The sequence below is a fragment of the Stegodyphus dumicola genome, chromosome 9 (assembly GCF_044657685.1).
Source record: "Stegodyphus dumicola isolate Sdum_Otavi_A_Nest chromosome 9, ASM4465768v1".
Classification (NCBI taxonomy): domain Eukaryota; kingdom Metazoa; phylum Arthropoda; class Arachnida; order Araneae; family Eresidae; genus Stegodyphus; species Stegodyphus dumicola.
Window position 1 is genome coordinate 156550687 of NC_140776.1, and position 26485 is coordinate 156577171.

At 29.9% G+C, this 26485-nt stretch overlaps 1 protein-coding gene across 1 annotated transcript in view; it reads right to left on the bottom strand.

The window, feature by feature from the left end:
- Positions 1 to 215: 215 nt before the first annotated feature.
- Positions 216 to 26485, bottom strand: part of LOC118189615 (ATP-binding cassette sub-family F member 1) — a 49217-nt gene continuing 22947 nt past the window's right edge. The window contains exons 5-19 of the mRNA XM_035360264.2: positions 26107 to 26207; positions 25597 to 25682; positions 23411 to 23550; positions 23181 to 23329; positions 20726 to 20809; positions 20516 to 20640; positions 15512 to 15624; positions 14374 to 14545; positions 13829 to 13903; positions 11304 to 11374; positions 8506 to 8538; positions 8190 to 8261; positions 7435 to 7596; positions 7248 to 7320; positions 216 to 460 (exon numbers count right to left, since the gene is read on the bottom strand). Coding sequence (XP_035216155.1) covers positions 267 to 460; positions 7248 to 7320; positions 7435 to 7596; positions 8190 to 8261; positions 8506 to 8538; positions 11304 to 11374; positions 13829 to 13903; positions 14374 to 14545; positions 15512 to 15624; positions 20516 to 20640; positions 20726 to 20809; positions 23181 to 23329; positions 23411 to 23550; positions 25597 to 25682; positions 26107 to 26207 — 1650 coding nt within the window. The 3' untranslated portion in view covers positions 216 to 266. The remainder of the gene's footprint in view (positions 461 to 7247; positions 7321 to 7434; positions 7597 to 8189; positions 8262 to 8505; positions 8539 to 11303; positions 11375 to 13828; positions 13904 to 14373; positions 14546 to 15511; positions 15625 to 20515; positions 20641 to 20725; positions 20810 to 23180; positions 23330 to 23410; positions 23551 to 25596; positions 25683 to 26106; positions 26208 to 26485) is intronic.

The window sequence follows — 26485 nt, forward strand, 5'->3', positions numbered from 1 at the left end:
CAAACCAGCCAAATTATACAATAAAGGAATTAATAAGCTGAGAAGATGGGAAAAGGTTGCATTTAATATTGGAGAATACATAGTAAATTAATATAATTTTGTAATTTAATGAAAGCAAAGTAAATGCCTGATAAAAAAATGGAAGTTATTTGTGGTTCAACTACAAATATATATTTATTACAAAGAGATTCTTTTTTATTAAAAAAGGCATAAAATATTAAGAAATATATTTTATTAAATTTGCTATCCATAAATTTTTACAGATGTCATTCAATTTGTTTCATGGCTTGTTGAGCTGCTATGCTAGGATTATTGACGGTTTCACCTAAAGATTCCAATAGTTCTTTTCGATAATCATCAAAGTCCCCATCTATCTCATCTATGTTCTGGTTTTCTATTACCCACAACTGACAGTTGGTTTCTCTAATCAAACGTTCATCGTGAGTAACTATCACAACACCTGTAAAATAAACATATCAGATAAGTGAGAATGAAATGCTTAATTTATATGTAGAAGATATGAATTTAATGTGATACAGTCATTTAAATTCCTGATAAATTATGGAGATATTTAATTCTGTTTTTATATGTAAAATAAACAGATCAGTTAAGTTAGAAAGAAATGCTTAATAATTATATATAAAGAGATATATATTTGACTTGATGTAGTCATTTATTAAATTCCTGATAAATCTTAGATAATTTAATTCTATTTTACATTTCTAATATACAAAATATGTAATTTAGAAAAAAAAAAACTCAATCATTTTTACATGATTTATTTTAAACTAACACAGTTCAAATGGCATCATTACCAAAATCTCTACTATATATACTTTCTAAAATATATTACTACAAATTTCTAAGTATTTACATTTATGCTAACAACATTCAAAACCTTTGATTTAGAATAGCTAATAATAAGCGTAGTAGTTTTGACTTAAAGGCCACGAAACCACAATAACTGCAAAACATATTTCTTCTATTCAACAAAATAAAAAAAATCTTGGTTTCCTGTACATCAAAACATTATTTAAAGCTTAATAACACTATGTAAATAAATAAATAAAAATTAAATTAATGATAAATGGGGAACTGCAGTAAAACAATATAGTAATTAATACTAGAATGTGTAGTGTGTGTGTAAAAAAATCCTAGAAAACAATCCTTCATTCCGGATGAAAGGGCAAAAATGGCAGCCAATAAAATTCAGTTAATGAGATAGACTCCAACCTACAGCAAAACTTGTCAGTAGTCAGCACGTGAATGGCATTCTTCAGCTTTATGAATGTGAGGCATATTTTTTAATTAACTATTAATTTTTATCAATTTATTCATCAATAATAGATGGGAACGTATAAAAATGAACAGATGGAAACAAAATTTTAGTTCGCAAATTAATGTCAACAACTTCAGCATGTTTTAAAAATGGACCATTTAGATGAAATTTATCTATTACAAATGAACATACAGTTACTTGCACTGAACTGAAAAATAACTTCACATCACTTCAACTCAGCACTTTTTAAATACAATCTTGTTTCTGTATCAGTCACTATATTTTCAATCCCTTTTTGTTTATTACACTTTTGAAATGGAATAGATATCACCGTAACATCTGCATTTCTTTCAGAAATTACTGATGGTTTTAAGAATCTAACAAATATATTCATTAAAAGTTCAACAAGTTCTCCTTTCAATTTATGTATATAAGGAGCTTACTGTTCCAAGTAAATACATGTTTGTAACAGAAGTTTTCCGCAAAAATAAAGTTCTCAATAAAGTTATGGGGGGGAGGGGAACATGAAAGCAGTAATCTTTAGTGCGGGTAGTAATCACAACCCAAATTATGATTTTCTGCCAACGTTTTGGCGGTTTTATTAGAGCCTTTGGACCAGAAACTAGGTGGCTACGAGTCCAAAAACAGATCAACCTCATTTCGGGCATCCTGTGCAGAACAGAAGATAGGACCAGCAAGATGTAGCTGCAGGTGTGAAAAAGGTAGAAGTCCGAAGGAGCGATGTCGGGGCTTTATGGTGGGTGGGGCAAAAGATCTCGTTTGACTCCAGGCACATATGGTCTTGCATTACCTTAATGGAAAGTTACCTTTTTGCGCTGGAACTCAATTCAACATTTTTTCTTGACAGCAGCATCAAAATGGACTAGCATCTCGCTGCACACTTTACTGTCAAGGTTTGTACCTTTTCCGCATACACTTAACGAATACCGTATATACCCACGTATAAATCGACCCCCCACTTCCGAAATCGATCGAGAAACTTCGAAAACATTTTTTTAAGAACTACATTTATTCAAAATCATCTGAGAAAAAAAATATATATATACGATAAAAAATACCTTGGTAAATAAACAAAATCAAAATCCTTTAATGTCCGATTCATGGTCAGATTCGCCAAACATTTCATAGAACTCTTCTGTCATCATTGGCTCATCATCATACATATTTTCAGTCTCGAACTCTGTATTGTTACAATCACTACTAGAGCCTTCGTTGTCATTTTCACTTTCAAAAACAGCATCATCTTCCATGCCATCTAGTTCGTTGCTAATACAACATTTTTTAAATGATTTTATAATCATTTCAGAGGGTATTTTGTTCCAAGCATCTTTAACCCACTGGGCAATTAATGTAATATCGGCTTTTTAATGTTGCCTCCCTTTGTAAATGTTGGTCGACCGGAACTAATCCACTTTGCCCAATATTTTCTAACATTTACTTTGAAGGGCTTATTGAGGCAGACATCTAGGGGTTGAATGACGGATGTCAATCCTCCCGGAATTACAGCCACAGTCGTTTTTAGGTGTTTTGTCACTTCTTCAGAAAAGTGTCCACGAAAAGAATCGAATACTAAAAGAGGTTTTTTGAAAGCTGAATAATCGTATATAGTAACCTTCTAGAATTTGTTCCGGAAAAGATTCGTGTACATAAAATCTATCTGCATTTTCCCTTTTTAAAAGTTAAAAGAAATATTCAAAATTGTTCAGTTTTTGCGTGGGCTATTTTTTTAAATTTTGACATGTACACCTGTTAACAAAAGTATTTCATGAATGAACAATAACTATTATAAAGACTTATACGTACATAAAAACTATCTGCATTTCTCTTTTCTTGGTGTGTTGGCAAAAATTTTTTATTGCTCGATACTGATCGGTTGTTTGGGGGCCGAAATTTCTTTGGTTTAATCGAAACTTACTCTTGTTAAAGTATGAAACTCTGCGATTAGTTCGTCACATAATTTAAGTCATGAAATTACTTCAAGTAAGTGACTTATTTGATAAGTCGTCCAATTCGAGTGCGGGAAGAAAACAACTGCATTATATAAAGAAATTTTTGAACTTCCGATTCTTTTAATTTTTTATGGTCCCGTGTATAAGTCGACCCCGCCCCCACTTTGAAGTCTTTTTTTTGTCCAAAATATCTCGACTTATACGCGGGTATATACGGTAATATGACGGCAACGTGATTAAACATCACAACTGTTTGCCCAGACAATATTTGCGGTGGTGGGAAACATTCATTAAAACCCAATATTACTGTTATAAACAAAGTATTCTTCAAAAAAAAAAAAAAAAATACAATTTGGTGCTAGGTGACTAACTTTTTTTTAATGCTTTGACAATATCTTTCCTTCATTCTCACTGTTATTTGTTGGCAACCAGAAAACTTAATCAGAACATTCCAATGTTCCAAAGACTCTACAGTGCCTCTTGGCAGCCATATTTTACTGCAATATTTCAGAATTTTATGAGATTTTGCATTCTGTCCAAAATCTGTAATGCAAGTTTCCAACTGTGCTTCTATTTCGAACTTTTCTCTAAATAAAAATATATATCTATTAACAACATTCCTATTCCTCAGCCAACTTATTTTTCAGTACTTCCCCCCCCCAGTTATATGCAAGAGGTGACATAGTCGACCTTGAATGACTATCTGGTTGATGGATTTCGATAAATGATGCTACACCTTGAAATTTTCCCAACATATTACTAGCATTGTCTGAAGAAAATTATAACCAATTTTTCCATTCTAAACCTTTGCTCATAAAGTATTCATTTATACAATTACGACCACCCTCCCCAGTACAGTCAAAAGTCGTTAATCTGGACTCGTCGGGACTTCGGCGTATCTGGATTATCGATTTTTCCGAATTATAGATCATCAGTTTAAATCTGGTGAGATGGCATGCAGAAATTACAAAATTAAAAATATGAAACCGTAATTTATGAAATAAAGAACAATTATGGTCTAAATGGTATCAAAATTTACAAAAAGAAAAAGCTTAATATTTATTTGTTTACTTTATTAAACATTTCTTTCAATGTAAGTTGCTTCGTTTCATGTGATAATACTTTCTCTTTAATTCTATTAAACAGACATAATTTCTTGTTTAGTTACAAAGTTCCGCTGTTCAAGTCCTATAATTGCTGTGTTGAGAATACCGACTAATTTGTCAATCGAAATGTTTTCGTTTTCAATAACCTCTGGGTCACTTTCTTCACTATCGGAAGCGAATAGTAATGATGGGGAACTTGATTTAAATCATATCAAAGACAGAGTACATCGAGATGAAATACTACACTCAGTAAGGAATTATAAGCCAAATAAAATAAAAACATCTGCCCTGAAGATAAGGATAGTGCTGACAGATCAACTTCCAATCCGCAGCGTGAAATTGATAAACAGATTTCGGATTTCAAAACATACTTTCGCTTTGTAGATACAAATTACATATTAGTAAATATATATCGGAAATTCTATTTGACATAATCGAAAGTTCAAGCTTACTTTTATGAAATTGCTCTAACAGTCTGCAAAAAATAATAAGCCGGATCCAATTCGTAGATTAAGGAACAACGCAATCTGCAACATTAACTGAATTAGATAATTTTAGCTTACCTCCGTTACACATTACATGCGCATGCGCACAAACATATTCGCAGCCGTAAAGGTCTTACGCGCACTCGTAAATGCCTGTGCGCATGCGTGAACGCAACGCATGCGCAGAAAGTTTGTAGCTTTGAGGTCCTGATTATAGATCATTCCGGATTATGGGTGTCCGAATTAACGACTTTTGACTGTATTATTCATGCATTCTAAAATAAAAAAACAATGAAGTAATTACCACTTTTCTTTCCTGTAATATGTCATAATCAAAGGGTATAGTTTACTATCATTGTTATCACTACTTCTATCAATACTTAGAACAAATAGTGTACTGTCAACTGAGTTTACAATACTAGCAAAAATACTTTCTGCAAGCATTTTCACAATTGCAGCACTCTTGGAAGGGCTGCAGCTAAATTTTTTTATTATGGCAGAACCCAGAAACATTGCATTGAAAAGCTGTTTCAAATGGTCCAAGACTGAAATCGCTAGATTATGTTCAATTAAAAAATGAACAAAATAGCATTCGTTCATATGGCATCCATTTCATCACCTTTTATAATGAAATTTGTTATTTTAGATTTTACATCAATTTCTTTATGTTTTTGAGAAAGCACATGCTGGTTACAGTCATCCTTTCCATCATGTGCAGTTGAAAAGTCTTTGATACACACAATGCAGTGTGCACGATTCAAATTCTGTAGAATATGAATCATTAAATTTCTGGCTTGATGATTTTAGCTTCTTAGTTTAAAGCTGCATAATTCACAAACAAAACAAAACAAAAAAACTTCCAGCTAAATCACAATTCAGAAGATATACATGAAGTCTTTCACTGTAGAGAATTAAGTTACAGAGATTAACAGCCAGAGTTTACTTATCTATGACTGGCTGTTCTTCAAAACCAGCAATACACTCAACATGTGATACATGATGTCATGAGCATTCAGTCAATCTTCGGATGAATTAATTTATTCCATTTTTTGTACTATTTCTTTTGCTCTCTTTTCTGTAAAATCTGTAATTTTTTCCATGTTTTCCACAACTTGTAGTTTTACGAAAACTTTCATACAAACTACAGAGAATCCATAGTAGTTGAAGTCTATGGTATTGTAAATCATAATTTTTAGTCCAACTTTTTTTCTTCAGTTAGTGGTTCTTAATGATGGATAATTTACTAAAAACAAAATTTTAATTTACTGATTTTTTTTATATTATTTGAAAAAAATATTATTTACACTGTGTTTTCACACTTAGAAGTTCTACTGAAGAATAGGAAATCTCATTTCTTTACAAGCAATTATTTTTATGTTAATTTCTTAAGGAGCATTTTAGAGAATCTACCTATAAAACACAAATGGGCCTATTATAAATTACATTTTTAAAAACTAACTGGGTTGCATGCACAGAATTCATTATCAACCTTCTGACTTCTCTTCTTGAGGTGCTGTACCTACAAAGCATTACTACCTATATTTCTATAATTACTCATTATTTATTTTCATAAACTTCACACTATTAAAATGTTTCATTCAAGAAAATAAGAAAGCAAAGTAATCTTATAATAAATCTCATGACCAGGTAAAAGTGATTCAACTATTCAAAGGGCATTTTAAGAAATACTGCTTGTTTTAAAGGAGGAACCAGTTTTGAATTTCAGCAGGATAATTATGAGCTACAAGAAATTTTAAAATCTGATAAATTGTCCATATCAAAAAAGTATATCCAATTCCCAAAATTCCCCCTGACTCTTGTGAAGTTAAAATTATAAAATTTTCATAAAAGTGATAGCTATGAACAATTCTGAGATACTGTATCAAATACAAACATGAAGAAGCCTTACAAAAGAAAAACAATTTTAAAGTTGAAAATAGATTTTCTTTTCCCTTCTTAATTAAGTTACTGTTGCTTAAAATAGTATATAAATTGATAAAAAAATAAAAAGGGGGGAGATGAATGATAATTTGAAGCACAGTATTACAAGTACACAGGAATATCTTTATTAAAATAATTAAAATTTTATGTCAGATTATTACTAAAACTCTTCAATATATCTGAGAAGTTACAAGAGTAACATTAGAACAATTCTGCACAGCACACAAAGTTGAATGTATTAGAAATCAAATTCATGTTTTGGATTGCATATTATTAAAATGACACTGAATTTAAATTTGATTCTCTACATGAATAACTCAGAATATAATGAAACAATAGCACATTTTGTTCATTCCCCTAAGTAATTAAGATAACACAATTTTTTTTTACATTGATTGCATAAAAACAGATAACTTATTAATATGCAAAAATGTCACTGAATAAGTGAATAAAATTCAAGTAATACCTCCTTCATATTCATTTAAGGCTTCAGCTAAAGCATCAATTGACTCAATGTCTAAATTATTTGTCGGTTCATCCTATGGAAAAAAAGTATTGTTAAAACAAAAAGATGAAAATTTTTTATCTATAAAATATTAAGTTCCTATCTACTATTAAAAAAGAAAAATTTAAACACAAAGACAAAAATATACCAATATTAAGACATCTGGTGCTCGAAGTGCTAACTCTGCAAGAGCGACTCTAGCTTTCTGCCCGCCCGAAAGATCTCTGTTCTTGATTGTATGAGCATGGCTCACAAGACCATAGCTTCCTAACTGCTTTCGAGCATCTTGGTAATTTAGGTTAAACAACCTCTGAAAGAAAGGGGGGAAAGAACATAAATTTCACATTACCTTAAAAATTTAGCAGCAGTAATAAACTAAATGAAATATAAACTATAAATAAAATGACATTTTACAGAATTTTCTTGTTTATTTAACAGATTAAGGAATTGATAACATGAAAACTGGATGATACTGAAGTAGGAATTAATCACTTTTTACACTACGAATGCATTTTGGTTGATAAAAACTATATGTCACTACTAGAGACAAACAAACAGCCTGAATTATCGATTTAATTTTGAGATTTGTAACTTCATGCAATTAAATCTTTTGCTTTAGGAAAAATACACCTAATTTTTCCCTCTTTTAATTTAGCCAATAAAAAGCAATTGCTTAGGACAATGTGTTTTTTGCTACTACTCTATTATTCCTTCACAAAAGGAGGAATAATAAATACACACATACAGCCTTACTGAATTAATCATCCAAGAATTAACACACTTAAAAAAGATATTTTATATATTTTCATAATTATTTTGGAATAAAGTAATCAAACTATCCATAAATATCACTCATTATTTTTTAGCTAATTATTAAAAAAATATCATAAATTCTTATCATACTTGAAGATATTCCACAGGTGATTCATCGAGATTCAACTGTTCACCGGAATGCTGATCAAATTTTCCAATTCTCTACAGGGGAATAAAAATATAAATAAAGAAAACAACTGCTTTGTTAACTTGCAATTAAACACACTTTACATAAACTCAATGCGTAAAGTTTTCTTTTTCGCATATGTTATTTCCTAGCAAAAATGCCATTTTACAAAAATATAAAAATATAAACTAAAAATATATATTTTTTTAGCCTAGAAATAGTTCAAATTAAATGTATGACTTAACAATCATGATGAACAAATTCATAAACATCACTTACAAGTCGATGGTTCTGCCGCTGTTCACCACGAGTCTGAAAGCATGAAAAAGAACATTACAGTATCAGCAATAACTGCAGCTAATGTTTATGGGACAGGTTTAACTATGAAATTAAAAATTTACACATATTTTTGCAGTTAAAAGTAAAAAAAAAAAAAAAACTTTTAAACTTCTGGACACATCTTGCCTGAAAAGTGGAATGACACATAAGTTTAACATAACAAAGTGGCTTCATTCTTTACAGTTTATTTCCTGTTGGGCAAGATACTGGCCATTGTACTAATAGGGGCAAGCTAGCAAGTCATTTATATATAGTGCTTTTTAATCAAAAAGCTGAATTAATGCAAGATTCAAATAAGCATAACCTGCAATGTAGTATCATAAAGTGAAAGTCAAATTTCTGATTCAAAATAATTATAATCAAAGGTCTTCAATGAAAAAACAAAAACTTTTGCTTATAAATATATTCAGCAAAAAAAAAAAAAAAAAAGTAACTACTACAGCATAAATTGACGGGTTATAGAATGGTTCATAATAAAATATTAAGTCCTACCACTGTGCACATTAATAATTTTTTATGAAAAAAATCAGCTCAAATAAAAGCACAGACATGGAGGTAAGAGTAAAAAGAGACACCTTCCTCCCTATGATTGACACAGTACTGCTGAGCTTTGAAAAGGGGGTTTGTTTCATTGACATACAGAGCATGTTGACAATGGTTTGGTAGTACTTCTACACAAATCGAAAAGTGGGCACACTTTTACAAAAAAGAAACATTCATTGCGGGATGGAAGAAATTTGTACAGTTTAGTGGCATTTCCACACACATCACATCTTTCAATAACTTGCAACAGCAATTTTCTTATGAATTTGTTTTATAAAATTCTAAGCTACTGGACTACAAAAACAGATTTTAGCAAAGTGCTTATGTCATGTGTAAAGAATGATTAATACTTTAAGGCACCTTTAAAATGTCAAAATAGTGCAAAAATGTAATATACTTTAGAGCTCAGTTTTCTTATAACTAAATGGTATACCAATGAAAATTTGTATATTTCTTTCGAAGTTCCTCATAGTATATCTGCTTCTTTTATTTTATGTTCCAATACCAAATTAGTTACTAAATATATATAAAAATTTACAATGATTATAAATATTATCTAATTATATAATGACCTTAATATTTAATTGTAAACAAAAATTGAATTTCAGTAGACAAATATATTCATAAAACTACTTAAGCAAGAAGTGCTAATACTGAAAAACAATCTGTTAGAATATATTGTAAAGCACAGTCTATAAGATACATACTTAAACTAGTAGTAAAGCAGAATTTTTAGAATGTGTATTGCTAAAATCAAGGGTCAAAAAATTCTGATCAAGTATTAAAAGAATTATTTCCTTACATTTTATAATAATTCAGTTACATGTATTAAACAGTATTAACAAATCCCTTTCTTATCCGTTTTAGAAACACTCATAGAAGGTTAAGTACATAGAAATCAAGTATTAAAAGAATTATTTCCTTACATTTTATAATAATTCAGTTACATGTATTAAACAGTATTAACAAATCCCTTTCTTATCCGTTTTAGAAACACTCATAGAAGGTTAAGTACATAGAAATCAGAAATTAGCAGCAATATTTAGCGTATTTCATTATTAAAATGAAAAGGTGCTCTTATTTGAAATGAGCCAAATAGAGCATTAATTATAGTGTGGCAATGATTTTCACAATGACACTTGTGTATCTGACAATGATTTTACATCTAAATTTCATTTCAAGAAACTTTTAATTTTTTGCTGGCTTTATTCGCTACCAAAACACACTTATACTCTAAGGAGATGTTTTAACATATAAACACTGCATATCTGCACTAATATCTGAGTGTACAGTCACAAATATAGACAATTTTTAACATTTTAAATAGATGAATAAAAATGATGCTGTGAATCAAAGATTTAGCAGTTTAATGATTTTGAATATCCCAGAAGATAAGTAGAGTGCTAAGATCACAGCATCCAGAAGTAATCACTGATTATAAATTACTATTACTTGAAGCAACTCACTAAACTTCTTTCTCAAACATTATCTGCTTAGTACACAGTAAAATCTGGATATGTGCGTGATCCTGGACATAAGACTTGCTTTAGTATATATTAATAATTTTACATAAACAATATATTCCTTTTACAATTCCTATTTACAATAAGAACAATGAATTCTGCTCCTGCAGTTCCAGTGGTCTTTTTTAACTATGAAAAGAAATTAGTCCTTTTTTGTTATGACGGGAATGTACGCATAAAAAGAGTTAAAAAAGGTTGTTTTGCCTAAAATTGTGTAAAATACAACTGAATATGAAGATAAAATTGAAGGCAGAAGTGGCATTCATTTTGCAATGCACTAATGCAATTAATTCCTAAGATAAAACATGTGATAAATAAGTAATACTATCCAATGCAATCTTTCTTCAGTTTAATTAAAATTTCTTAATTTAAGGAAAGAACAATTATCTAAGCATTCTGAGCATAATATGGATAAAATTTAAAATTCTAATATTTACAGTAAGCATAAAATATACTGTAAAAACATTTAATATTTTTTTGTAATTGTTTGAATTATTTACATTTGTGTCATAATTGTTAAGAATCAACATACATCAGAATATTTTCATTTCAGTGAAACAAATAAGAAATTTAGCTTCATTAAATGCAGTTAATAATCAAAACCTTAATTTAAAATTTTTAAAAATGCAATATAAGAATTTACATAAAAAAAAGTAAATGAAATATACATACAGGAGATAATTCTGCAGTTAACAGCCTTAAAAATGTAGTTTTACCTACACCATTCGGTCCAACAATTGCCACTGAAAGGTAAGAAAACACTAAAATTGTAAAAGTGCAAAACAGTGATTGTATTTTAAAAAGGTTTAAAAACATTTATTTAAAAGTAATATTATAAAGAATTCATTTAATGCTAATATTGTTTAAAATTACAATCACCCCTCCTCCAGTTTTCCAAGGCATCTGAACACACTGATCAAAAGGAAGACTAATCTACTTTTAAAAAAGTGAGAGAGAGAGAGTTAATTAATGGCTGCTTTCAATTAATGATGTAATCATAATTCTAAAAACATTATACAAAATTTTTCAAAGAATTTTTTGGGAGTTTTTTGTTTTTCAGACATCACACTAATTAGCTATATTAAAAAAATACTTAATTATCATTACCTCAAATTTTCTTGAGTTAGACTATTAAGAAACACTACTGTTTTACTGTACTGAAATATTAAATTCCAAAACTTTACGAATTACTGATTCTACCCTCTTTTTCTTTCTTTATTTTTATTTGAAAATTTTTTCACAACATTTACAATAAATTAACATAAGCTAGTCTAATGAAGATTTTAGCATTAAAGATTTTGAATTATGATACATTTCATTTACTCTACAGGATAATTGAAAGTTTTTAACGAAAGTACATAGTAAATTAAAAATATACAAAACAAATGCATTTATTTACTACACCATGAAAAAACGAACACAGAAAGCTATGATTAAAATATTCCATGCAAAAATGGTAATGACTATATATTGAATATGCCGTAAAATTACCATCCATTCAACAAAATCTTAAATAACGATACACATTACTATAAAAAGAATACTGGACTTGTAAAAGCATACATTTTAAATTCTCAAAATATTTAAAATACCTCCTCCCCACCCCACCCCCATGTTGGAGACTATAATAACGTCTAGTTAACCCTCTGACTGCTCAATTTGTGGACCGAAATCGCTTCAAAAATTGTGTAATTTTTTTTTTTTTTTTTTTTTTTTTTTTTCAAATTTTAAATCTATATATATTGGAGAATTGAAAAATGCATTTTTTCTTTCTAGAAAATATTTTTATATAGATTTTTATCATAAGAAACTAAGTTGCCAGAAATACCAATTTTTAAATGTTATCACCAAAAAAAATTTTTTTAAATAAATTTCAGTTGAATTACAGTTAATTTCTATTTATTGCATAATATAAAAGGTAGAATTATAAAATTTAAGAAATTATAAAGCACTGAGGAAAAATACATTAAAAATGCAGTTTAGTATGATAGAGTTCAAAACGGGGTTCAAGGCAAAGTCCAACTTCACAGTTTTTGCACGAGATTCAATAAATCTAATTAATAATCAATTTAATTATTAATCTAATCAAAAATCTAATTAATAATTCAATAATTTAATTAAATAATTAAGATAATTGCTGAATGTTTTCGAGCGGCCATATCTGTATGAAAAAAGCGGCAAAATGTCGTGTTTGAGCGGTAATACCACGTGCCTTCAAATGCCCCAATTTAGCGGACAACTAACGATATTTGTTGTCGAAAACGTAAACTAAACATCTAATACTGTATATAATTTATTTCAGTGGTCAAATGGGAAAAAAACGGGATGCGCTCATCAATAAAGGAAGAAGAACACATCTCAGCGGAAATCGCGGTATGAGCAGATTTTGCTACATTTGAGTTGCCCGTGGAAATCGCGGGATAAGCGGCCAGAGGGTTAAATTATCCTAAACTGTAAATTTTTATCTAAATAAATTATTAACTTAAGAAACATTAACTTGAGAAATTTTAGAAAAATTCAAAGATTAGCACTGAATTATAGTACTTTCTATTCAAGTGATAAAATTAAATTATTCATATCAATCATGCATTTACTACACTAAGCATTACTCACTATTTCATATTTCAATTATTTTTTCCTCCAAGGGAAACAAGTCCTCTCACTAATGATTTTTTTAAATAAATTCATAAATCTTAAGTGCTGAGACAGCTTACATATTTTTTCTTTTGCACTACAAAAAATATGTGCGTATGTCACAAGCAAAACAAGCAATGCAATGTGATGAACATTTAGAGATTTTAAACATATGTGATGATGAAAACATGCAAGGTATTCTGGTTTTAATGCTTCTACATTGAGTCTTAAAGAAATTTCATGAAAATGACATTAACAAGATTCAGAAATTTGAATAGATATTGGCAAAGTGCACTTCAATTAAAAGCGATTGCTTTGAAGGGGATGCAAAAAATTTTGATCAGTAAATTGAAATCTTGTGTTTTATCAAATCAGCTCCCACACTTTTTAATAACAATAGTAACTTCTATTTTACTTCAAAAAAATGAGACAAATTACTATAATTTTAGATTAAATCAAAAAGTAGAAAACATGCTATTGGTGAGCATGCGAAATTTAGATGAAATGTTCAAAATATTACCACTAAAGTAAAATATCACGATATAATAAAATGAAAAAAATACCTCTTGAGGACATATCTATACCAAAATCAACATTCTTAAAAAGCAGAGGCTGACTAGGATATCCAAAGTCCACATCTGCAAAAGGCACAATAAATATTGCACAAAAGAAATTTTACAAACACTTTTCTCTAATTAAATTGATATATATATATATATATATGATTCTGAAAGCTACATTACATTAAAACCTAGAATTTAGTTAAAAAAGCTATAAGTTTATTAATAATGGCATTGAATGAAATGTTATAGATATTAAACATATTTAAACATAAAATATATATATGTACATTAAAAACAAAATAATACTCTTAATGCATTAACTGTAAGGATTCTGTTTATTAGTAAGTTATTACAATAGTAATTGATTAATTAGAGAAAATACAGGTTGAGAAATACAAAGGAACCATTCTAAAATTATGAAGAAAAAAGGAAAAAAATATATATTATAAATGGATATTAAAAGAAAAAAATATTTATATTTACAATTGTATTAAAAAAAAGTACCTTTAGTAAAACAGATGATAAAAATTGAAAGAAGAACATACTATGCAAACCCAATATGGGTGGATTCAAAGGTGGAGGATTTGGAAAATGGAATTTAACCAAATATTCTTTAGGTCTTTTAATTAGTTCTGTTGGACCTGCATCAGAATCATTCTGGCGCTTCTGCTGATTTTTCTGCTGCTTTCGAGTTAATGCCTCTTTTGTTGCTTTTTCCTTGAAAAGTATTTGGAAAGATATTTCAGCATATATTAGCCTAATTAAGAACATCACAAATTCCTTTATTTATAAGATTTAAACCCTTTTGTTATTCATCTTTACAAAATGAGGATCGGATGTGAATTTTAATAGTAATCACATAACAAATTAAGAATAACTTTAAGTAAATGAGGAGGTTTGAAAGAAGTTCTTAGCTGATTCATAACATTTTCCATAAAATATTATCTAATTATAAAATTGAAATGAATATTAATAATAAATTTTTAAAAAATGATTTATTTATTTAATATGTGTTGTAATAAGCTAAATACCAAGAAACAACTGCAAACTACAACATATACCATAGTTAAAATTCCAAGCAATTTGATGACAGCCAAACATGATTTAAGGTATTAATTTTGATATAAAAACAATCTATATGATAAAAAAAATTTACTACTTGACAATAAAAACAATGTATAAAAAACTTGCAATTACCAAATTTAATAAGAAAAGTTAACATTACATAATTAATTTGGTGACGCTGTTTGATTTTGCAAATTCAATATACCACATCAGCTATCCATAAAATGCTGAAATTACCTACATTTTTATAAAAGTATATTTCACCAGCTAAAAGAAGACTGACATAAGACATAAAGCTACAACATAAATACATACATCTGCAAACGAAAAACAAATCACTTCACATGTCCATAAAAACTTTTTATAAATTTGATCTAAAATAAAATTCTTGATTAATAGACTGATATTTAAAAAAAAGCCCTAATATACGGACTTTTTTTACCAAGAACAATAAATATATAAAAATTATATTCTTGCATTTAACTAAATATACAGGTTTGTCAGTTTGCATTACACAGCAGTAAAATATATTCATAATCAAATTAAGGAATGACTTGATATTTTACAAATATATTTTCACCATCTTTATAAAAACAGGCTTAAAAAAATAGCTCTTACAGCAACTTTGGTAGATTTCCCAGATGCTTTCATTTCTTTAAGTCGCTTTTCTTGTTTCTCATACTCTTTCACTAATTCTTTTCGCTTTTGCACATACATTTTTTTGAACTGACCTAGAAAATATTTAAAATTCAATATGCATTTTAAAGTAGTGGGATGTCATTAATTAAAAGCACAGTTCAATGGGCATAACATTTCATTTATGCTTATCACACATTTAGGATTTAAATCAGCATCTTCCAACCAGGCCATCACCCCCAATATCACAAAAAAAGTAAAAGATATAGGAATTTTAAAAAATCCTGATACATAAAAACTTTTTTTAAAATCAGAAACAGTTTTAAACTTTGGCATAAATCAGAGAAAATATTTAAATTCTGGTACAGTTGAAAATGATTAGCAAGGATTCATAAAGTTTTATAGCTTTGTTCTTAGTTATAAAATCCAAATGAGAATTAAGAGCAAACAAAACATAAATCCTACGAAGCCAGAGAATCCAGAAAGGAGAGATAAAAAGAAAACGAAAGTCACTTTTTTCTTTTTAGAAAATGCAATCATCTCCAAAATTCTTAAAGGTTCCAAAAACTCTCCTCATCGAATATGGGAAAGCCCCTGAAGACCATCTGCCTACTGAAAGGGATGCCTTCGTAATGACTTTTCAAGGGGAATTTGTTGGATTTGAACCCAAGTCAAGCTACCAGTATTCAGTGGTCTTAACCACTCAGCCACTAATGACGTCCTTGATATCTTGAAAATTTAGTTTGATCACTTACTAGTTGAAAGAATCTTTTAGAAGTGAAAGCAGAATAACATTCGGCAAAAATTCTGGTTAACTGCTTTTTGTTGCATTAAATCTTCCTTCGGTTTCTATTATACTAGCAAGTATAACAGACATATAAAATATTCCTTTTAGATCAAGCAAATAAAGTAAATTTCATTTTTTAACAAACAGATTTCTATTTTATAATCAAACTTTTAAAATATTTATCTTTCTCTACTTTATCTTTTTCTGATGAAACATCTTATATAAGTATATTTTCATGAAACTAAAAATTTGCTCAAACATCCACTAACTTTAACTCTCTGAAAACCGAAGTTTTCGCTAACCTGTAAGCATAAAATACCGAATCGCCCAAAAAGGATTTCGAGAGTCACAGTAATTTCCTCCCCTTCCCATCCATTAACGCACAAAGAAAAGTGAAGATTTCAAATGTCATCCTGTCTTTTTCCTAACAAATAAAGATAAGAAACCACAAATAAATAAATTTAGGACAAGCTGTCTGCAATAAACTGATACAAATCATTTGAGGAAACTGCACCTGCTACTGCATACCTTAGGAGAGGGAAGAAAACAACATTGGAATTTCGGCCGTTTTGGGCAGTTATGGCCGTTTGAATGAAAGGCCGTCTGGGGCATTATGGTCTTCAAAGAGTTAAGACACAATAACACGTCGAACAAATACTAATTCAGAAGTCAAACAACAAAAATCAGTTTTATATTTTCAAATTTTCACAGGACTAGTTTTGATGGTTTTACCGAACCACCATCTTCAGCTGCAAACCCGCAAATGAATGAGATAGAATATAATGATCAGATAAGATAAGAAAGCCTGGACAGAAGATAAGCTAGCGGCGCCATCTGTTGATGAAACCAGAACTAAAACATAATTTCTTTAAAGGCCAGACGCAAAGATGGATTGGAATTAGGATCGTTAACTAGAACAGAAAGATTTTTTGAATGTGAAATGCCTCTAGAAAATCCAGTTCTCCAATAATTTTGGCAGCAGAAAAATTGAAAGTGTGATTTTCGTACCAACAATGTTGGGCAACAGAAGACTTCTGTGTTATTTAAAAGCAATAGCTGTTGACAGGGGCTTTTCATCCAACATTATTAATCAAGCAGTTAAAAAATTCTCATCTCAACACACTAAAAGGCACACTATTGTTTTAGGAGATTATAAAAATTCTGTTGTCATTCCCTTCTTTCCATCAATTAGCTATAAATTTGCACATATTTTGCAGAAATATAACTTTCGGGTCGTTTATTCTCCCATCAATAAAATTCCGAGTTCCATACTCAAGGACCCCATTCCAGATATGAAATCCTGGGGTATTTATAGGATTCCTTGCCAGTGTGGCTTATTTTACATTGGCCAAACTAAGAGAGCCTTAAAATTTCGCATCAAGGAACATGAGGCATATGTTAGAAAAAAGGAAACACAGAAGACTTCTGTTGCCCAACATTGTTGGTCCGAAAATCCCATTTTCAATTCCTCTGTTGCCAAAATTATTCAAAAAACATCTTCCATTGGAGAGAACTGGATTTTCTAGAGGTATTTCACATTCAAAAAAATTTTTCTGTTCTAGTTAACGATCCTAATTCCAATCCATCTTAACCTTCGGCCTTTAAAGAAATTATATTTTAGTTCTGGTTTCATCAACAGATGGCGCCACTAGCTTATTTTCTGTCCAGGCTTTGCTATCTTATCTGATCATTATATCCCATCTCGTTCATTTGTTCTTTTGCAGCTGACGATGGTGGTTTGGTAAAACCATCAAAACTAGTCCTGTGAAAATTTGAAAATATACAGTTGATTTTTGTTGTTTGACTTCTGAATTAGTATCCACTAACTTTGTTAGCTTCCTGTGTTTTTCATTTTAGCATTTTACTGACAATTTATTTGGAGTTTGCAGATTTCAGTTCACAGTTTAAATGTACTAAAAGCAAGAAAAAATATTCGATTCCAATGTATTGTGATGATTTTGTGCATAATTAGTTATGAATAACTATTTCTATTGTGTGCAGTTTCTTGTCTTAACAAAAGACTTATATTTTGGTTCAGAAATGGGCTTGAAATCTAGGAGAGTTGTGATTGTATTAATAATTTCAGATATAATTATAATTCATGTGCATAAATTGAATTTAATGTGTTATTAGAGAGGCATTTTCAATGTAGATGAAAACCCAGGGAAAAAAATCACATAAAATTTTTATCTGAATTCGTACTAAATAGGAGCATTATGATATTTTACCAAAGTAATTACTCACAAATCAATGAGTAACTTCTAAATTGCATTACCAAACAACAAATTTAGTGAAACACATCATCTTTATCAAAATTTTGTCTCAGACTCATATTCATTTAAAGAAATTTTCTGCTCATTTCAGTAGAATGCAACAATGATCTGTCTTCTCTTTTAACATTAAAAATTAACCTTTTTTTTTTTTTTTTTTTTCCAATTCAAAAGAGCTATTAGTCTCAATTTTCTCTTTTAATTGAATCACTTTTGCACTATATGAATTTTTATGTCCATATTACTTGTCAAATAAAGTAATACAATGATGTCAATTATCTGAAGAAGGAATGCTTTCATCACATGAAAAACAACTCAGAATATGCAACAACAACAAATGAAATCAGGACAATAAAAAATATCTGTCTAAAAACCAAACGACTAAAAAATAATCAATTCAACATCCATTATCACAAGATGAAGAAGATTTGACATCATGGGAAAAGCGAGCTCTTCTGAGCAACAATAATATCTGAACTATTTCAGACTTTTATTTTTATTTTGTAAACTGCATATTAAAAGTTTATCCAAAAAATTTTATCAATTAAACCACAGATTGAAGAAATGATGTATGCAGATGGGACTCAGGTCTCCCTTCTTGAGACTGAGCTGTAATTGAATATCTAAATCTGTGAAATAATGGTAGTTCCATTCTCAATGCATAAAATGTCTGGACATATAAATTTGTTGTGATTTTTTTTGGAGTAACATATGTAAGTAAGGTTGTTCTTTTGCCTAGCCAAGCTTTTAAATACTACCATCTACATACTACATGACACTTTCTTGCTTACTGCCATCAGTATAACCTCTGTTTGCTGTTTTACCACCTTCTCTATTCCCCCCCCCAGGTCAACATAGAGAACTCTGCGAAGCTACTGGCTAGGATCTATACCTAGGCAGCCTCCGCCACAGGGGATAAAATTTATGAACTTTGTGGTTCTGAAGGCCCTGGAAAGGTCCCTTTATAGGCCGACCTCAGGGGTCTAGCAAGTCCTGAGTGGTATAGCTCTAGTAACCAGGGGGGGTAGCACACCCTGGTTTGCTGGGTAATGTCCCACTGCGATGGACAGCCCGAGCAACTAGTAGGTAGCAAATTAACAACCAGTGCTGCCTGGTAGCCCCAGGTGGAGCACTGCCCTCTCTGAGGGGCCACAGTGATGGTTGAACCTCCGTGCCTGGTTCTGAGGGGTGGGTAGACCCGTAAATGGCATTCAGTTCACGCAAGTGGGGAAGCCAAAAACTTACCTTCTCTATCCTTTAAGATGTAATATGTGTTATGAAAGTGGGGGGGAGGTGCAGTTTCCCCAGCTATTTTGTATCAATCAAGGATATGCTGTACCAAATAAAATGTATTTGAAAGATGTTTGAAGAGTATCCAAAAATAAATTATCTGCTGGATTTTGCACATCTGTCTGCAATTTCGCTCATTTCATCTACTATGCAGAAACTTCAAGCGAAAATTATCTCTCGTATAATCATTTTGATCACAGCTAACAATAGGAGTGGTTTCATCTTCTCTAGTCCACTCTCTGCTAAGTTCTATCAACATACAACTGCTAAGTTCTATCAACATATCAACAACAACCTCTAAATTATCACGCATATATATATAAACTACATAGAAATTATATTAAGCATATTGTTGTACAAAAAGAGTAATTAATCTGTGCTAGGAGCAAATGGCTTTATTCAGCACAGTTCTGATTTAAAAAATAAGCATAGTCAAAGCAGCAATTAAAGATTGTTAGAGTTACAATACATATCTATTTATGTACAAATATGTAACAATTTCATATAACAAATATTTTATCACATATAACAGTCTATTTTATTGGAATATTCCATAAGAAATGAAACTAACATCCATAGAAAACATCTGCAAATTTAAAATATAAACATTAGCAAACTATACACAAATCTGTAACTTACTATAATTTCCTCTATAGTAAAATAACTTCAAGGAATCCAAATGAATTATGTCTGTGCAAACATTATCTAAGAAGCTCTGGTCATGAGATACTACTAGCAATGTTTTTTTCCAAGCTTGAAGGTAACTGAAAAAAATATGCAAAAATAAATATTAGAGAATTTTTTAAATAAATATGTAAAATATTCCTATCTCATGTTTAAAAAACTTACTTATCAAGCCAAATAACAGCATTTAAGTCCAAATGATTTGTAGGTTCATCCAACAAAAGCAATGTAGGTTCCATAAACAGAGCCCTAAATCAAAGCAGAGTTAAACATTTATAGAGATACACTGGTGAATTTTTTAATATTGTTATATAATATATATACAGTGGATGGACAAAAATATGGAAACACCTTGTGAAATGCATGTTTGAAAAGAAAGACTGATTTTAATGAAATATGTAGGTGGTGCTGTCGTTTTTGACTTCTGACGCCACCTATACAACTTCGTAAATGTGCTAAACAGTTCAGTTGTTGTCGGAGTACTGTTATGTGAGGTTGTCATTGCATTATGTCAGAGTTAACAGACTTCGAACGTGGGCAAATTGTTGGAGCACGTATAGTAGGTGCTTCCATAAGCAAGGTAGCCGAGGTGTTTAGTGTTTCAAGAGGTACTGTATCGAAGATTTATTCCGCATATTTGAAAAGCGGAAAAACATCATCTGCTAAATCACAGCGCGGACGAAAGTGTGTCCTGAGTGATCGTGACAGACGATCATTAAGGACAATTGTGACGAAAAATAAGAAGACCACAGCTGCAAAAGTTACTGCTGAAATGAATGCTGTGTTACCGAACCCTGTGAGTACCAAAACAATTAGAAGAAAGCTTCATAAACAGGGAATTGCTGACCGTGCTGCAATTGAGAAGCCACTCATCAGTGATGCTAATGCCTGTAACAGGAAAAGGTGGTGTTTAAGTCATAAAGCCTGGACTATAAAGCAGTGGAAGCGAGTAATATGGTCTGACAAGTCTTCTTTCACATTGTTTCCCACTTCTGGCCAAGTTTACGTCTGAAGAATGCCATCTCAAGCCTATAATACAGACTGCTTGTTGCCAAGAGTGAAACATGGTGGGGGTTCTGTTATGGTTTGGGCAGCCATATCGTGGTTCTCTGCTTGCCCCATGATAACTGTGTCAGGGCACATGACTGCCAAGACTTATGTGAACATTTTGGCCGATCAAGTTCATCCCATGGTACAAACTTTGTTCCCCGATGATGATGGTGTCTTCCAAGATGACAAAGCCCCTGTTCACACAGCTCACATTGTCCAGGACTGGTTTTCTGAGCACGAGGATGAGTTATCCCATCTCCCCTGGCCACCACAGTCACCAGACCTGAATATTATCGAACCTTCGGGGTCTACATTGGAACGGAAAGTGCGTTCTCATTATCCACCGCCAACATCGTTATCTGAACTTGCCACCGTTTTGCAGGAAGAATGATATAATATTCCCTTGGCAAACATACAGGAACTGTATTTATCCATTCCGAGAAGACTGCAAGCTGTTTTGGATGGCAACGGGTTTCCTACACCATATTTAAGCAAAGAAACATGCTTTTTAAAGGTGTTTCCATATTTTTGTCCAACCTCTGTATATATATATGTGTGTATGTAAGATATAAGAAAATACGACAGCTGCTTTAAAAAATAATTGGTGACCTCAAAATTAACTATTTTAGATTGCCCCCCAAAAAAAACTTTAAAAAAAGCAGAGTAATAAAAGTACTTTAAAAAATTAAGCATTGTTAATATATTGTCTTTAATAAAATTCAACACAGCATTTTATTGATTTATCAATTTAAAATTCAGCCAAAAACAAGAGCAATCTCAGTTCATCATAAATTCATAAATTTTGAATTAAACCGAAATTTTGAATTAATTTGCACAATTTTGAACTACACAGATTTTGAGAACAATCAGGTTTTAAGTGGCAAAATAGATTTCTTTGAAGTTTTTCACATTCACAAAAATTTATCTTTAGATAATGTTATGAATTCTAATTCAAGTCTTTCTAATGCTTTCAGAATTCTCATATCTTCGTTTTCACATTTCATTAACACTTTTCTTCAGAGATAAAACTATTTTCATTTTTGCTTTGTTCTACCCACAACTTGATAAAAAAAAAAAAAAAAAATGTTTGTCACTTCCTCCATTTTAAAAGAAATTGTTTTTGCTCTTGAAAAAGTGAAGAGTGTCTGATCATTCTTAAAATTGTTAGAGTTGAATTGAAGATCTAGGCCAAGCCAAGGTTGTTTTTTGCCAAATTGTTTCTTTAAATTTAATTTATCAATTTAAGAAAATTTATGATACCTTTCACAATACATATATACAATTTGACTAATATCCTATATATCTTAATAAAATTAAAAAACACATATTAATGATCTTTCAGAGTTTAGAACAAACACTTTGTTCTGGTAACCTTATTTAATAAACTTCTCAGTAATGGAAATGAAAAAAATTTAAAAAAACATACAGCATGATATAGCCAAATAATTACAATTTACACCCAAACACTCAACACAACCACACAAACAATAACCCAACACTACTTGGTCCAATACTTGTCTAATTTTATAAAACAATACACTACAGTTTTACTTCAAGTATATAAAAGTACCTGGCCAGAGAAACTCTCATTCTCCATCCACCAGAGAAATTTTTTGTAGGGCGGTCTTGCATCTCACGTGTGAATCCCAAACCAGCAAGTATACGACGTGCACGAGCTTCAGCAGAATCTGCTCCAATAATTCTTAATTCATCATAGACCTATTAAAACCAGCATTAAAACTGCGCTCTAAATACACACATAGAAAAAAATAGAAAATTAAACATTCTTAGTTTCCTTACTTCATTAAGTCTCTCTTGTTTCTTTAAAGAGCCTTTATCCATCTCTGTTTCCAGGTTCTTCATTTCATCTAATAACTCAGAACGTTTAGTATCAGATTTTAGAACAACTTCAACAGCTGGAGTGTCATCTGCCACAACCTCTACAAAATGTTTAAAAAAATTCAAATGATTAACAGTGATTACATAGACTGAAAAAATAAATTAAGATATGTCTCTCTCTGAAATAATGTAAATTTGCTCTCAAGTCTGAATGCCATGATTAAACTATTATTTCAGTATTAGTCACAAGCTAAATTTAATAGAATTCTTGCAAAAATCAGGAAAGACAATAAGAGTTAAATTTAAATTTATTACCCAACTAAACTATTTTATACTCTTAATTTGAAAGAATGCATCAACATGAAAACATTACCTGATCTAAGTTACTTTGTATTTCTAGTAAATTAAGATGTTCAATTATATATATATATCAGTTGTGCAAACTTACAAAATTTTTGCACTATTCTTTTATTTCATACCTTCATATTTGTAATAGCAAGCTAAGTTAACACAAAAATAAATTAATTTGAATAAAGTTATAATTTTTTATGTAAGTAATTTATCAGTATCTCTAACAATGTTCAATCATAGAAATCTTCAATATTCAACTAGTTTAGCAAAGCTCGATCATAAAAATTTGTTCTGTTTGAGAAAAAACTCATCTCCATCTTGCACCACATAAAATGTAAAACTACCAGCATAAACTGCTACTGAAAACTGAAATAATTTATCATATGCAACAGTAGAAAAGCATCATTCATTGAAACAATTTGATACTAATATAAATTTCATACTAATATCAAATTTGATACTACTATCAAGTGTCAATTGACACTAATATCAATTTTTGAATTCTCATAGTTTTTTAAAGTTTGATGTTTATGACATTTAGATCATCCTGTATTTTAGCTTTAGTTTACATCAAATTAAAAACAACACGCACATTTTTATTAAGAAAGCAATAATTAAAAAATAAATAAAAAGTAACAGTAGTGAAGTAGGAAGCTTTATGATATAAATAATAATGATTAAAAATATGAAACCGTAATTTATGAAATAAAGAACAATTATGATCTAAAGGGTATCAAAATTTACAAAAAAAAGCTTAATATTTATTTGTTTACTTTATTAAACATTTCTTTCAATGTAAATTGTTTAAATTGCTTCGTTTTTTACGTGATAATACATTCTCTTTAATTCTATAAACAGACATAATTTCTTGTTCAGTTACAAAGTTCCGCTGTTCAAGTCCTATAATTGCTCTGTCTATCGACTAATTTGTCAATCAAAATTTTTTCGTTTTCAATAACCTCTGTCACTTTCTTCGCTTTCGGAAGTGAATTATAATGATGAGGAATTTGATTTAAATCATATCAAAGACGGAACACATCAAGATGAAATACTACATTTAGTAAGGAATTATAAGCCAAATAAAATAAAAACATCTGCCCTGAAGATAAGGATAGTGCTGACAGATCAACTTCCAATTCATTGCGCGCCCGCCCGCCGCAGCATTAAAGATAAACAAAGTTTAGATAAACAAAGGATATGCCTTTATCCATTTTTTACAGCAATTCCACTTTTTGTTTAATAAACTTCGAAATAAACTTTCGCTTTGTAAATACTTTACATTAAATATATATCAGAAATTCTATTTGACATAATCGAAAGTTCAAGCTTACTTTTATAAAATTGCTCTAACAGTTTGCAAAAAATAATAAGCCGGATCCAATTCGGAGATTAAGGAACAACGCAATCTACAACATTAAATGAAATAGATAATTAGATAATTTTAACTAAGCTTATACCATCCGTTATACATTAAAAGTGCACTCGTAAACGTATTTTGCGCATGCGCACAAGCAGATTCGCAGCCGTAAAGGTCAACGCGGCGCATGCGCAGAAAGTTTGTAGCTTTGAGATCTGGATTATAGATCATTCCGGATTATGGGTGTCCGAATTAACGACTTTTGACTGTATATTGAAAAATAAAACAAATCAAAAAATTAAAATAAAATATAAGAAATTATATATGGTTCCATCAACAAAAAATCATATAAATTGTATTTGGCAATGCAAAAAACTCATATAAAAAGGCAATGTTAAAATTATGAAATAACATATACAGCAATATATGTTTGACTTACCTTGTTCACACAACAGCACATCTATAGTTGGGGGTATGTTTAATGATCTGTTTGCTATATGTTTTAACAATGTTGTTTTGCCATGCCTAAAAAGTATTTCAAATGTTGAAAAAATCAATTTCTTTATTTATACAAACATTAAATTTAAAATTACAAGATATTTCTTTCAAATTATTCATAAACTATTTATAAATATCTATTTTGAATTAATCTTCAAAATTAATAGTTTTATTTATTTATTATTAATAGTATTAATTATATTAATTATTATTATTAATAGTTATTATTAATAGTTTATTTCAAAATTAAAAGTTTTATTGTAATGATGTTAGCTTTCTTAACTTCTGAACAAAATTCATTTATTCATATATAACTGTAAATTTAACATGTTCTTTCTAAAAATAAAAAAAGCTGCTCATTACAGAAAAACTCATTTAAGTTATAAAACCCAAAACTGAGTATGTATTAGCTAAATGGCATGGGTAATTAAAAATATGCAAAAATACTTGCCCATTCGGCCCAACAAGTCCATATCTTCTTCCAGCAGTGATATGTAAACTAGCGTTTATAAATAAGTCTTTCCCTCGAGCTGATATTGAAAAATTATCAACCTATAAAATTTTAAAAATTAATTTATAATATAAAACCTGCATGAAAATCTACATAAAAATTTGTAACAAAACATGCATAATAGAAAACATTATTCCAAATACATTTTGTAACACTGTAAACCATGAAATATTTTATTATTAGATCCAACAGTAACAGAAAATGTCAAAAGCAAGAAAAATTACTGCATCCTATAAAAATTACTTTATAATACTGCTGTAAAATTACTTTTAATTACATAAATTTAATGTTCTGTACATTAAATCTGTTTTTTTTTATT